Here is a 14,459-nt window from a genome sequence, read left to right as displayed (position 1 = left end):
TTTTGCCACTATACAATGGAGCCTTTCTTTCTTTCTTTCTTTTTTTTTTTTTTTTTTTTTTGGTTTTTCGAGACAGGGTTTCTCTGTGTAGTTTTGCACCTTTCCTGGAACTTGCTTAGTAGACCAGGCTGGCCTCGAACTCACAGAGATCCACCTGCCTCTGCCTCCCGAGTGCTGGGATTAAAGGCGTGTGCCACCACCGCCCAGCTCAATGGAGCCTTTCTTTCATTTGGTTAAGAACTTTTCTACCGAGCTGGGCAGTGGTAGTGTACACCTTTAATCCCAGCACTGGGAGGCAGAGCCAGGCGGATCTCTGTGAGTTTGAGGCTGGCCTGGGGAAGGCACAAAGCTACATAGAGAAACCCTGTCTCAAAAAACAAAAAACAAACAAACAAACAAACAAAAAACCACACAAAAATAAATAAATTTCTACTGGTTTTATATAGATCAAATAAAACTACAGTAGACTTCTTATCTGTTTTGTGCCTGAAAACACCATGATTAATCACCCAGTGCCAACACGAGTCACATCATCATAAAAATCACTTTGCCCATTATGGGTTAGGTCATTATGGACATTACTTTGTTTGCACTACCCATTAGCCTCACAAGTACTGGGATGGCAGGCATGTATATCATACCTAACTTGCATTTTAATTGTTTTTACACATATAGTGTAGTGGCATTAAGCACTTTGCAACTATCTATCTCCAGAACTTGCTCCCCTTTCCAAACAGAAACTATACCTTTTAAACACTAACTCCCCAGACCCCGGAAATTTCCATTCTTTCTGTCTTTGAATTTGGCTATTCCAGTACATTCTGTGTGTAGGTGGAATCACAGATTGCTTTTCTTTTCTTTCCTTTTTTTAAAGATTTATTTATTTATTATGTATTCAGTATTCTGTTTGTCTGTTTGTGTGTATCTTCTGGCCCTGCAGGCCAGAAGAGGGCGCCAGATCTCATTACAGATGTTTGCAAGCCACCATGTGGTTGCTGGGAATTGAACTCAGTACCTCTGGAAGAACAGCCTGTGTTCTTAACCTCTGAGCCATCTCTCCAGCCCAGATTGCTTTTCTTGTGAGTGGCATGTTTCATTGAGTATAGTGGTTTCAAGGTTCATTTACATTATGGCATGTATGAGGATTTCCTTTCCTTTTAAAGCTGAAGCATTTATAATCATTCATAGATAGATAGATAGATAGATAGATAGAGCTTAATCACTCATCTATCAGCAGGTGCTAGGATTATTTACACTTTTTGCTGTAGTGAATAGTGTTGCTCTGACCTTGAGTGTACAGAGATATCTGTTTAAGGTCATTAGAAACATACCTAGGAGTGGATATACAAGATCTCATGGCAAATCTACAGTTTACGTTTTGAGGAACCACAAAACTTTTCCAAAGCAGCTATACTGTTCTGCAGTCTCACCAACAGTATACAATATACAAGCTTTCCAATTTCTCTGCTTAGTGATTTCCTTAAAGTGGAGCGAGTAGATGGTTCAACAGGTAAAACTTCTTACTGCCAAAACGTACAAACCAGTTTGATTCCTGGGACCCACATGGCAAAGAGAAGTCTAGTCTTGCAAGTTATCCTCTGACTTCCACATGAGTGCCATGGCATTTGTGAATGCACATGCAAACACATACACACTCAACTACCCCTACTCTCCACAATAAATACAAAATGAATGTGAAGGAAAAAGGCCAGGCATAGTAGCATGTGCCTTTAACCCCAGCACTCAGGAGGCAGAAGCCCCTCCCCCCAAAAAAACCACTATGGTTGGGCATATAGTTCAGTCATAGAGTGCTTGTCCAACATATGCGAGCCCCTAGATTCAGTTCCTAGAATTGCTGAGTGGATGAATGAATATACAAGATCCATAGGGTAGCTCAAGGATGGAGTACTTACTTGGGTTTTAGTCCAAGGACCAGAGAACAGTAGTAAGCAAGCAAGGGCTGGGAAAATGGCTAGGTCAGTAAAGTACTTGCCATCCAAGCATTAGAGACCTGAGTTCAATTCCCTGTCCATGTATAAGCCATGCTCAGCAGCACACACTTGTAATCTGGACACTAGGGAGATGAAGATGAGAACCCCTGCTTGCTGGCCAACCATTAGCTGAATCAGCAAGTTCCAGATTCAATAAGAGACCTTGCCTCAAAAGGTAAGGTGGAGCCAGATGTGTTAGCACACACCTGTAATCCCAGCACTTGGAAGGCAGGGGCAGAAGAATCTCTCTCTGCGAGTCCAAGGCCAGCCTAGTGTACTTAATAAGTTCCAGGCCATCCAGAGCTATAGAGTAAGACCTTGTCTTAAAAAACAAGCAAGCAGGGTCAGGCAGTAGTGGTGTATGCCTTTAAAAACTCAGAATTATTTTGGAAAGAAAAGGAAAATGAGTCTTTTACAAACATAGCCCTGATTCAAGCTGGGATCTGTCATAGCAGTGCCACACTTGTGTGTGTGTGTGTGTGTGTGTGTGTGTGTGTGTGTGTGTGTGTGTGTGAGAGAGAGAGAGAGGGGGGGGGGAGAGCACGAGTGAGTCTCAAAGAACCCACTATCTCCAGAGTATTTGGCACCACACCTAGCAGTACCATATCTGCAGGAGCTTCCTGCTTTCTGGAAGTAGAGGCTGCAGGGCATGCCAGAAGGGGCTGTGCATGTCAACACAGGGCAATGCCTCTCCCTGTCCATATCTTCCTGCTCAAGGAAAGGGCCACAAGCTCTCTGTAGTAGCACCTGCTGACCAGAGCCAATTCAGGCAGGTCACTACTGCCAGCTCATCCCTCTCATCAGAAATCTACAGCATTCTGACCAGACATAGTGACACATGCCTTTAATCCTAAACACTTGGGAGGCCAGCCTGGTCTACATAGCAAGTCTCAGGCCAGCCAAGGCTACATAGAGATAACCTGTCTCAAAAAACAAAAACAAACAAAAAAACACACACACCAAAAGACCAAAAAAAGTAACCTACAGGCACTGGGTAGCTTCTACTGATGGAGGGGCATTTCCTACTGGGTTTGACAAGAGCCACAAGGATGACTATTGTAAAAGACAAGGGCCATCTCTCTCTCTCAGGACCCTTTATTTTGCTCTGACTTCCTGGAATTCACTATGTAGACCAAACTGGCTCAAACTCAGAGATCCTCCTCTCAGGACACTTTGACTTAAGAGATAACAAGACCAGACACCTGTCCTCTGCCATCAGCCTATGATGTCAGGCTACTGTGAGCCGAAGACTGAATCACATCCCTGTACTGCTCAGTGTGCTCCATCAAAGACCCATGATCAAGCCTTTGCTATTAGCACCTCTCCTTGGCAGGTCTTTTTGCCCAGATGCTGAAGTGTCTGAATAATGCTGTCCAGTGCTCCTGACCCATCTTCGTGTTCAACTGCAGACTGCGCATGGCACATATAAACAAGCAGGGCTGGCTATGGTGCTGACTCACCAGCAGTAAGTCCATGGTGTTGAGCCGGCAGAGCTCCTGGTTGATGCTGGGCGTGTTTGTATGCAGCAGTGCAGCCATGAGGCGTGCACCATGGAGACGAGCATTTCCCAGGGGCTCCTCTAGCACGCCAATCGTGGTCAGGATTGCTTTTTTCTGCAAACACAGGAGGTACCACCCAGTTGGAGTCTTGTAACAAACAAGGCCACTCACCTATGACATGCCTGGCCTGGAGAGAGTAGGGTGTGATCAAGACAGGGCTTCCTGCAAGAAGAAGTGAAGAAATCCACAGGATGAAGGACCCTCTTCTCCCCTCATAGCCAAAAAGAGTGGATAAGGGGACCAAAGGCTCCTAGGAAGCCCAGGGACTCCTGCCTGTGCCCCACAGGCCAAAGGACCACTACTATGGCATATGAAATGTGTCCAGTGTCCATGATGGAGCTAGCAGTGCCAATCTGAAGGCAAACAGCAAGACCCAACTATGGCTGAAGCCCTGGACATGACATTTGGTTGTGTACCCCACAGAATTCTTTGGGGGGTTCTGAGCTGAGAGCTTGCCTCATTAGCAGTATAGCTTTTCTCCCAGTTTAAAAAAACCACAAAGGCTCATGTGCACATATTATCTATGTGCTTATGTATGTACTGTGTGTATGTGTGTACGTGCTCCTGGCATATGTATGCCACAGTACATGTGTGAAGGTCAGAGGGCAATTTTATGGAGTTGATTCTCTCCTTTCACCTTTACACGATTCCCAGGAACCAAACTCAGGTCTGAGGCTGGCACAGAAAGCATTTTACCCACTTAGCCATCTATCTCACTAGCCCCAAACTTGTTTCATTAGATTGGATCAGGAATGTCCTGATCCATCTCTGTCCATTTTTCCATAAACCGAATGTTTGAGGCTGACAAAACAGAGTTCTTGCCTCCATTAATCCCTCTTTATTAGTGGGAGAGACAAGACAAAAACCAAGTCAGTAAGTCAGATGGGTATACTGTTTGGGAAAGAACTGGAATGTGAGGCCAGAGTGCCAGAGAAGAAGCCCTGGTGGGCAGGAGGCAGGTGAAGACCTTTGTGAATGTCACCCTCCTCAGTGGAACCCAAAACTACCCTGAGCTGTTGCCTGAACAAAGGGCTCCCCTGGGGTCTTGGCCTCCAGGAACAGAGCCACCCTTGGCTAGGTCTGCCCCGACCCAGAGGCTAGTTAACCTCATGCTTAGTTACCTGGGGAGTCTGCAACTGTCCCACTCCCAGGCAACATGGGTATTCCTAGCTAGCAGCGTTATTTTAACATCTGCCCAGTGGTTGGTTCTCCAGTTAGCATCTCAAAGGGCAGCATCAAAGCACGCTTAACTCCATACTCTGCCTTATCCTGTACATTACGCCTTCATATGTTTCTCAAGGGCCATTTACCTTTGGAGGGTGGAGCAGGAGCTGATGGAAATTCTTCAGCCAGGGCTCGATGCCGTGCAGGATGCTGCTGTTGACAGAGTATGACCTTTCCAGTCCCTGAGAAAAGGAGTCCACCAAGCCTTCTGTTCTGTGGATGAAGATAGCAGGCAGTCTTGGCATTTGTACCATGTCCTGTGCACTCCCCATTTACCTTGTCAACAATCTACTCAGCATCTTCCAAAAAGTTCTAGTTGGGTTTCCCAAAAACAAATCTAAAGGGACATCATTGAGGACTTCTACACACAATCTGGTGACTGGGAAAAGGAAGGCTCTCAGGCCCTGAGCAAACACTTCTTGGTGAAATCCAAGAGCACAGGGCAAGGGGAGTGACAGAGGACTTGCTACCCTTCTGTCCCGTTAATCCCTAACCCCTAGCAGGGGTCCCCAGTCCTCAAGTGAGAAACAGGAGACAGGCTGGCCACAGAGTTTCTTTGCTTTGTCAAGACAATTCCTCTGAGAGATATATTTAAATATATTTTCCAATTAATAAAAGTAATATGAAATCAATGCAGAAAAAAATCCTAAATAAAGGATCAGGGGCTGTCTCTGCCTGCTTTGCTGGCTTTTGGAACCATTATCTTCAACTGTCCAGCCTTCAACTTGATATGCCACGCTTGGTTGATATCCATGGGAAACCTGCCCTCCCTGAATAAGAAGGAGGAGGAGTGTGGGTGTGCACAAAAGGGAACAGGGCTGGGAGGAAAGGAGGAGGAAACAGTGGTCGGGCTGTAAAAGTCTTTAAAAATGTAAAGACATTATCCTTGACTTAACAGCTTATAATGCCTTCTTTGCTTGATATCCCTAGGAGGCCTGCTCTTTTTTTTTTTTTTTTTTGAGACAGGGTTTCTCTGTGTAGTTTTGCGCCTTTCCTAGAACTTGCTCTGTAGACCAGGCTGGCCTTGAACTCACAGAGATCTGCCTGCCTCTGCCTCCTGAGTGCTGGAATTAAGGCATGCACCATCACTGCTTGGCTTTTTTTTTTTTTTTTTTTTTAAGAAAAACAGGGAGGGGATCTGGGGGAAAAGGAGGGGGGGGGAGGGGAGGGCCTGGGAGGAGTGAAAGAGGGGAAATTGGGCAGGATGTAATTTATGAGGGAAGAATAAACAAAAATTTTAGGGGCTGGAGAGATGGCTTAGCCCGTAAGAGCACTGGTTGCTCTTCCAGAGGACCTGGGTTCAATTCCCAGAACCCACATGTTCCAAGGGATCTGATGACACTCACACAGACATATATGCAAGCAAAGCACCAATAAAATAAATTTTAAAAAATGTTTTTAATGTAAAGAGAAATAGTTAACTATTTCTATTTTGCCTTTCTTTTTAAAAACATTTTAAAACTTATTTATTCATTTATTTTACAACCCAACAGCTGTTTCTGTTCTTCCTCTCCTCAGTCCCTCTCTGCCTCCCCACCTCCTCTCTGCTTCCCCACCTCCTCTCTGCCTCCCCCCCCTCCTCTCTGCCTCCCCCACCTCCTCTCTGCCCCCCCCCCGCCTCCTCTCTGCCTCCCCCGCCTCCTCTCTGCCTCCCCTGTCTCCTCTCTGCCTCCCCCGCCTCCTCTGCCTCCCCACCTCCTCTCTGCTTCCCCACCTCCTCTGCCTCCCCTTCTATCCAGGCCTCCCATGTATATTAACCAAACATGGCATATCAAGTTGAAGGCCGGATGAGGCAGCCCATAGACGATAAGGATTCCAAAAGGCAGAAAAAGAGTCAGAGACAGCCCCTGCTCCCACTGTTAGAAGTCCCACAAGAAGACCAAGCTACACAACTATAACATATGTGCAGAGGTCCTGGTCAGTCCCATGCAGGCTCCCGGGTCGTCAGTTCAGTCTCTGTGAGCCTCTAGGAGCACTGGTTAGTTGATTCTGTGGGTTTCATACCCTTTTTTGTTTGTTTTGGTTTTTCAAGACAGGGTTTCTCTGTGTAGCTTTGCACCTTTCCTGGATCTTGTTCTATAGACCAGGCTGACCTCGAACTCACAGAGATCCGCCTGGCTCTGCCTCCTGAGTGCTGGGATTAAGGGCGAGCGCCATCACCGCCCGGCTTCTTTCCTCTCTTTAAAAAAACAAACCCTGAAACAGGATCTAAGTAGCCCTCAGCTGGCCTAAGCCCCACTTCTCTGCCTCACTACTGCTGCAATTACAGGCCTAGGCCTCTATGCCTGGTCCTAGTTCTGGCTTTCTCAATTTTACACTGTTCCTTCCACATGCAGGGCTGAGTTTGGCTTTCAGAAGTGGTCTAGACTTCCTGGATTTGTTAAAGAAATTAATATTCTAGTTGCATAAGTAGAGAAAATGATTACTTATTTTTAGGCAATACACTAATATTAATGTGTTGAGGTAGTTTTGGAGAGAGATTTACTCAATTTCTTGTCATTTTCGTGTGTGTGTGTGTGTGTGTGTGTGTGTGTGTGTGTGTGTGTGTGTTTAAAAGCACAAGGCTATCAGTACCAGGAGATAATGAAGTTCTCCCCAACACGGGGAACTATGACAACTGGTGAGGTGGAACCTTAGCCATAACATGTGATACAACAGTTCAGAAATACCCTAGGGATGGTTCACTGGCTATGCAGAACCTTAACCCGCTGATGGAGTTTGACGGTCCTCTGAAAAGGCTGAGGGGTCAGTGCTTAGCAACATCAAGATTCTCCTCCACTATCTCCTTCTGTGGCATGCCTTTCACGGGGCTCCTGAGCCAAGAAACTCTGCTACTGACTCCCCATATCCTGTTGTCTCACATACCTGCGGCTCATAGGGTAAAACCAGATCATCTTTGTTTAAGTGGCTGTGGCCACATCTAGCCTAATGGGATCTCAGGGCCGGTCTGGGCTGCAAAGAAAGTTTCACTTTCTAGAATTTATATTTGGGGTCCTAGAAAGTTCTCAATCACCTGTATGCCCAAATAAATTCAACCTTTCACACCAATTCATGTCTCCTGCTTTCTCCTGTCTTAGGAAGTAGTACTTTGCCTCAGAAGGCTTCCTTCCAATAGCAATACTGAGGATAACCAGTATGGTGACCTTCAAGCTTCACACCTCCTTATCCATATATTGGCAGTATGCTTTTGCTCATACTGGGATCCTCTTCTTGTCAGGAACTATCTTTGACTAAATAGGGCCTCTCAGAGAAAAACTCCCTGACCAGCACGTCTCTATCTTCCAGGCCTACATAGACTTTCCTCATGGATCATGCATTTTCCATATGAATCACCTGTCCCCATAACAATCTCCTGGGACAGAGAGGAACACTGGAGGAAAGGGGGTTATGTTTTGGTTGTTTTTGTCTCTTAGGATTCCATGCTAGGTATTCAGACAGCACCTGATGGATGAAAAAGTAGTGAAGGGCAGTGGTTGGAGAGATGGCTCAATGGTTAAGAGCACTTACTGCTCTTGCACAGAACCTGGGTTTGGTTTCCAACACCTATATGGCCCCTCACAACCACCTGTAACTTGTTCCAGGAGAATCTGTTGCCCTCTTCTGGCCTCCACAGGCACTGCACCCACATGGCACACATACATACATGCAGGCAAACACTCATACACATAAAAATAAATACATCTGAAAAAAAAAGTGAAGGACAGCCCAGAAACAAAGTGTCTTACTGATTAGCAGAGAAATTAGCACCTGTGAGTGACAGAATAACACAGCATGCTTCCTTCCCTTGCATGGGAGATAGCTATGTAAACAGCAAGTGGCTACATGCTGGAGTAAAAGCCCTGCAGGAGGTACACATGCATACACACTCATGCATTGTGGATGATGGCCAGAACAGTCCTAGAGAAACCGCACTTATTCCATATGCATCTACAAACATATTTTGAACTGGCAACAGTTGAGTGCCATTGGGCTGGGGTGAAACGATGCCTGCTAGTGAGGCCAAAGAGGACCTAGGTACAGCTGCAGGGTGTCCATCCACATTTGTATAACCAAACTTAATTTAAAATAGAGCGTTTCCTGGCTCCTCTTAGACATCTGTATCCTGTGGCATAGCGACAATGTATGCTGCTTTTCAAAGGAAAGGCTCACCCAACACGCCTTGGTTCCAGCAAGGCAAGCAGCACCTGCATCCCACTGACCAGGCAGCTCTCCATCTGATCCCCATCAAACATGTTCTTCAGAAGCTGCTCCACACAGTCCTGCCTGTTGGGCACATGCAGAGGTCACTGCCTGGCAGAGCAGACACACAGACATAATGCAAGGACACTCTCTTCCCCAGAGGACATCACAACACATTGAGCCTGATGGGTCCTCCTTCTGGTTTTGTGCAGGTTCAAAGCCTGGATAATACTCAAAGCTTGCGTAATACACAATCCCACTAGTCCCAACTGCCTGGACCACCAGGGCTTCCAGTGGTATCCCTTTCTGGGCTCTGAACCTGAGGAATTCATCAGATTCTGAATTAGAGATGGCAGCATCATCTCCTGTATTCAAAACAGGTTCCAGGGCAGGCCCATGACTTAGTGAGGCCCACCGCACCATGGCCCACTGTCACTCACGACTCCAGTGTTAGGAGGAGAGGGTCTGGCTCCACAGCCTCCTGCAGCTGACTGCCCTGGTCTCTGCCCAGCCTGATGATGTCACAGAGTGCCTGAGAAGCATTTGACTGCCTCTGAAAAGACAAGGGAAACAGGCTCCCTCAGCAAAAGACACCCATCAGCCAAGTGAACCCTGCTAATATATTTAAACTTCTTATGAACCAGTTTTCTATAAAGATTCATGAAATGGTTCATTTGAAAGTGGCATGTGTCTGCTCTGTTCCCCATCAAGATGGGGATTCAGTTAGATTTTTTTTTTTTAAAGATATACTGAACCCATCCCCAGGAATTAAAAATGGAGCCTAAAATAGCCAAGTATGTTATATGCCTTTGTACCTATTCTATACATTTGATTCACATTCTAAAATGTATTAAATATGTAATCATGTTATTCTATATTTTAAATGTAATATTAAGCAGTTACTATTATTTACAATTAGTCCCATGAGCTTAGGACAGCAGGATAAGCTGCTGAAGAAAAAAAAAATAGAGAACTCAACATTCCTAGGGAAACATCACTTCTGACCCCATACCTTCAACTCAAACAAGTGCTTGCTGAGAACACTTGTGGGCAGACATGAGAGTAATCAAGAGAAAAACAACTTGATCTTTGCAATATCATACACACACAGTAGAAAAACTGAGATTAAAAAAAAAAAAAAAGCCCACTTGCAAGGCTTTCAGGGAAAATGAAAGCAACCAGGTTGGCTCTGTGGCCTTAAGCTTACCTTTAGGTCTAGGGACAGGCCAGTCACCCTACAACATTCATACCACTGGTAGGCTCTACCTTTTGGGACACTAATATAGGAAAACCTCTAAACTTCAACAATTTTTCTCCAAGCTATTTGGTAGGCTCAATGGGCAGACGAGGGCCAAAACAGAATGGTGAGGCAGCAGGGAAGACTTCGGACACATGTCAAGAATTGACTGAAGACAGTGTATGTGTGTACAAATATTTACAATGCATAGCAAAGCCCTTACTAAGATATAACTCAAGCTCTCAACAGGGATGACTGTAGGAGGATGAAGGTGGCTCAAAGCACCTGTGAATATTATGTATGTTGACATATTTTTTTTTGTTCTGTGTCCACAGTTTGTGGCTAGTGGTCTACTCTGGTAGTAGATTATAATATCCTACTCATCCCAGAGGGCTCCTGCTCCATGACATGGAATGGGTAATGCTTCACAGAGTCCCAAGAAGAACCTGAACAGACAGGTCTTAACTGGGTTTTCCTCACCAAATCTATTATCAATAATGCCTGTGCAGATAAGCCTCAACAACAAAAACCTCAGAAACACCTGGTTTGGGAAGTTTCTGAATAGCAAAATATGTGAAGGTTCCTGCAGGGCAGTATACCTAGAAAAGACAGGGAAGCTCCACACCCATTCTTGCATACATTACACTATACAACTCTTCTTACTCATATGTATCATAATAAACTAGTAAATGCAACAAATTATCTGTACTGAAAGAAGAGTGTATAGAGAATCCAATGTCTAGCTGGCCAGTCAGAAGCACAGATGTAAGGCAGCAGCAGGTGGGGTAGTTTTGGTGACTAAGTCCTCAAACCTGTGCCATCTGCTCCTATACAATAACATGTGTCAGAGGTGAACTGAATTTTAGGGTGTCTGGCTGGTGTTCTCTGAGAACTGACTGTTTGGCTTGAGTGTAAGGAGCCTGACTCCTCACTTGCATCAGAAATAGTCTTGTATAGTGAAAGGTTAGTAGGAGACATTGAGTGAGAGCTGCCTTTTCTTTCTAGGATTCTACCATATGCCCCTAGGGAAGCTTCTAGAAGGGCCCTAATCAACCCCTCCTGGCATTCATGCCTATAACCAGAAGTTCTCCTTTGCTTCTCTGATCTTTCAGCTTTTACCCCAATATCTGACTCTGGGTTTTGTTTGTTTGTTTGTTTTGTTTTTTGTTTTTTTGAGCTGAGGATTGAACCCAGGGCCTTGCGCTTGCTAGGCAAGTGCTCTACCACTGAGCTAAATCCCCAATCCTGACTCCGGGTTTTTATTGTTCAGATTAATTAGGATCTTGCATTACCCTTGTAAGTCCATGTCCTTGGATGTAGGCTAGCCCTGGATGTGCAAGTCTAAAGTGAAGAATGCATTAGTGCAGTGGTTATCAACCATGGGTTGTGAGCCCTTGGGAGGTGGGGGTCACATAGTCTGTATATCAGAATCACATTACGATTTGTAACAGTAACAAAATTACAGCTATGAAGCAGCAACAAAATAATTTTATGGCTGGGGGTCACCACAACATGAGGAGCTGTGTATTAAGGGTCACAGCATTAGGAAGGTTGAGAACCACTGCATTAGAGCAAAGACCATCATTTCTGAGCTGAATTTATAGAAGTCTGGTGTAGTTCCAGGTACTCCTTAAAGCCAGCTATCTTAGTGTGAGACCTGCTGTCCACTCAGAAGCCCACCTCACATAGAGCTAAGGGGTTACCTGGCTGGCAGCCTCTGAGGAGCTGATTGCTGCTAAGCCACTTGGAACTATGAAATGGATCTTCTTTCAGCTGAGTCCTGAAATGACTGTAATCCTGTGAAAGACCCTGAGCAGAGGGGCCAATAGACCATGGCCAGATCCCTGACCAAAGAAACCAATACTGATAGAGATAAAAGGTACTTGTTATAGCCAACTCGGCTACAGGGTGACTTGTCATGTAGCCATGGTTAACTAATACAACCCTGTTACAACAGTTTTATTATACACATATATGAAGTAATATGTGCATATATAAGTGTGTAGATACACATGAACACACACACACATATACATGTATATGATATATATATATATATATATATATATAGATAGAGAGAGAGAGAGAGAGAGAGAGAGAGAGAGAGAGACAGACAGACAGACAGACAGACACAGACACAGAGAGATAGACAGAAAGACAGAAAGATTTTAACTGTTTTCACTATGTAGCCCTGACTGTCCTGGAGCTCATTCTGTAGACCAGGCTGGCCTTGGACTCACAGAGATCCACCTGCCTCTGCCTCCCAAGAGCTGGGATTAAAGGTGTGCCCCATCATACCTGGTCTATATTTATTTTTAGTAGAAACAGAATTGCCTAGACATTAGAGAAAGGAAGTGTCTAATGGAAAAAAGTGCCTTGTCCCCTTCACCCAGCAGTGTGCATTCCAACAGCCTAGGTGTGGGACTTTTCATGGAAGAGGGTGGGCTTTGAGAGCATCACACTCACATCTTCATCCTGATGAGGATGGATCAATTCCACAAGTCTCTGGATGATTTTCTCCTCATTAAGCCACTAAAAAGAGAGGGGAAAAAAAGTTGAGTTCAGTATCTGCTCATATCTAACCAAAAGGAGAAAAGTCCTTTGGTATAGCAGAAATTCATGTGCCCAGGTCTCCTGTCTAGACCCAGAAAGGACCAAAATGATACAATAAACCCTGGGAATGGCCCAAAGAGTTTAAATGGGTGGGCCACTGTCCATCTGTCTTAATAGTGCGTACTCTCCACCTTCAGGACACTTTTCTGAAACCTAAAGTACACAATGAGCAGAATGGAGTTCAGAGGCCAGCTGGCTGTGAAAATGAGACAAATCTCAGCTCCCTGTGGCATCAGGGCTTTCCTAGGTCTGGAAGGACAGAAGGACTGTGTTGTGGTGGTAGGAGCACTGGAAGGGCTGAGGCCGACTCTTTTCAAGGTCAAGAGCAATGGAGACCCAGTGAAATGAGTCGGGCCACAGCAGAGCTGGCAGACTCGCTCTACTAGTGCACGTTGTACTCTGCACGTCAGACTCCTCATGCAAAGATGAAATGCCCCAACAGGATGCTTTACAATGTGAATGAGGAGCCCAAGTGAAAGGTGAAAGGTGAAAGGCTATGTAGTCTTCCGTGGTGGTTTCAAAGAGAATGGCTTCCACAGGATCTTATGTTTGAATACTTGGTCCCCAGTTGGTGCAACTGTTTGGAAAGGATTAGGAGGTGCAGCCTTGTTGGAGCGGACGTGTTGCTGGGAGCGGCTTGAAGCTTCAAAAGACTCTCTCACTGCCTTCAACTTATGGTTCAAGACATGAGCTCTGAGCTGCTCCTGCCACCATGTCTTTGCCCCACCATCATGGACTCTAACCTTCTAGAACCCTAAGTCAAATTAAATGCTTTCTTTTGTTTGTTTGTTTTTGAGATAGGGTTTCTCTGTGTAGCTTTGAAACCTGTCCTAGAGGAACTCGCTCTGTAGACCAAGCTGGCCTCAAACTCACAGAGATCCGCCTACCTCTGCATCCTGAGTGCTGGGATTAAAGGTGAGCACCACCACCCCTACTCCCCAGTCTCCCACTCTTGGCTAAATGCTTTCTTTTAATTGCCTTGGTCACTTCAGGTGTGGTGGTACATGCTCTTAATCCTAACACTCAGGAGGCAGAGACAGGTGGATACCTATCTGGTCTACAAAGCAAGTTCCAGGACACATAGGACTACAGACAGACAAATTCTGCCTAGAAAAACAAAAGCAAAACAAAAAAAAAGAAAAAGAGAGGAAGGAGGAAAGGAAGGGAGGGAGCGAGGGAGGGAGGGAGGGAGGAATTGCCTTGGTCATGGTATTTGTGATAGTTATTCTTGAATGTCAAGTTGACCACATCTGGAATTAAAGACCCCAAAATGGGGCACACCTGTGAAGACATTTTGTTTAGTTTGAAACGGGGAGATCCACTTCTAATCTGTATCTGAGATGGGAAGACCCACCTTTAATCCAGACCTTCTGAGATGGGAAAATCCGCCTCTAACCTGGGCCACACCTGATGCTGGCAGCCTACTTAAAGGACATGGAAGAAGGAAGCTCTCTCTCTTTGCCTGCTTGTTCTCACCTCACTACCAAGTCCATTCCTTCACTGGCACTAGAGCCTACTTCTTTAGGATTCCAGTGTACACTGAAGAACAACTGAGACTTCCAGCCTCGTGGACCAAACAGCTACTGCATTCTTGGACCTTCCATTCGTAGGCATCCATTGTTGGGTCAGCTGGACCACAGCCTGTTAAGTCATTCT

The 14,459-nt window shown here is 45.4% G+C and overlaps 1 protein-coding gene across 10 annotated transcripts in view; it reads right to left on the bottom strand.

Moving 5' to 3' along the window:
• The window catches only part of Ppp6r2 (protein phosphatase 6 regulatory subunit 2), a 90,551-nt gene that overhangs the window by 20,650 nt on the left and 55,442 nt on the right, over positions 1-14,459 (bottom strand). For all 10 annotated transcript variants that reach the window (XM_036208836.1, XM_036208833.1, XM_036208831.1 and 7 more), the window contains 5 exons: positions 12,657-12,722; positions 9,394-9,506; positions 8,924-9,037; positions 4,861-4,987; positions 3,452-3,604 (listed from right to left, as the gene is read on the bottom strand). In XM_036208836.1, coding sequence (XP_036064729.1) covers positions 3,452-3,604; positions 4,861-4,987; positions 8,924-9,037; positions 9,394-9,506; positions 12,657-12,722 — 573 coding nt within the window. The remainder of the gene's footprint in view (positions 1-3,451; positions 3,605-4,860; positions 4,988-8,923; positions 9,038-9,393; positions 9,507-12,656; positions 12,723-14,459) is intronic.

This window comes from Onychomys torridus, chromosome 16 (genome assembly GCF_903995425.1).
Source record: "Onychomys torridus chromosome 16, mOncTor1.1, whole genome shotgun sequence".
Classification (NCBI taxonomy): Eukaryota; Metazoa; Chordata; class Mammalia; order Rodentia; family Cricetidae; genus Onychomys; species Onychomys torridus.
Note: the sequence above shows the minus strand (reverse complement) of the source record. Positions and strands in the feature narration are given on the sequence as shown.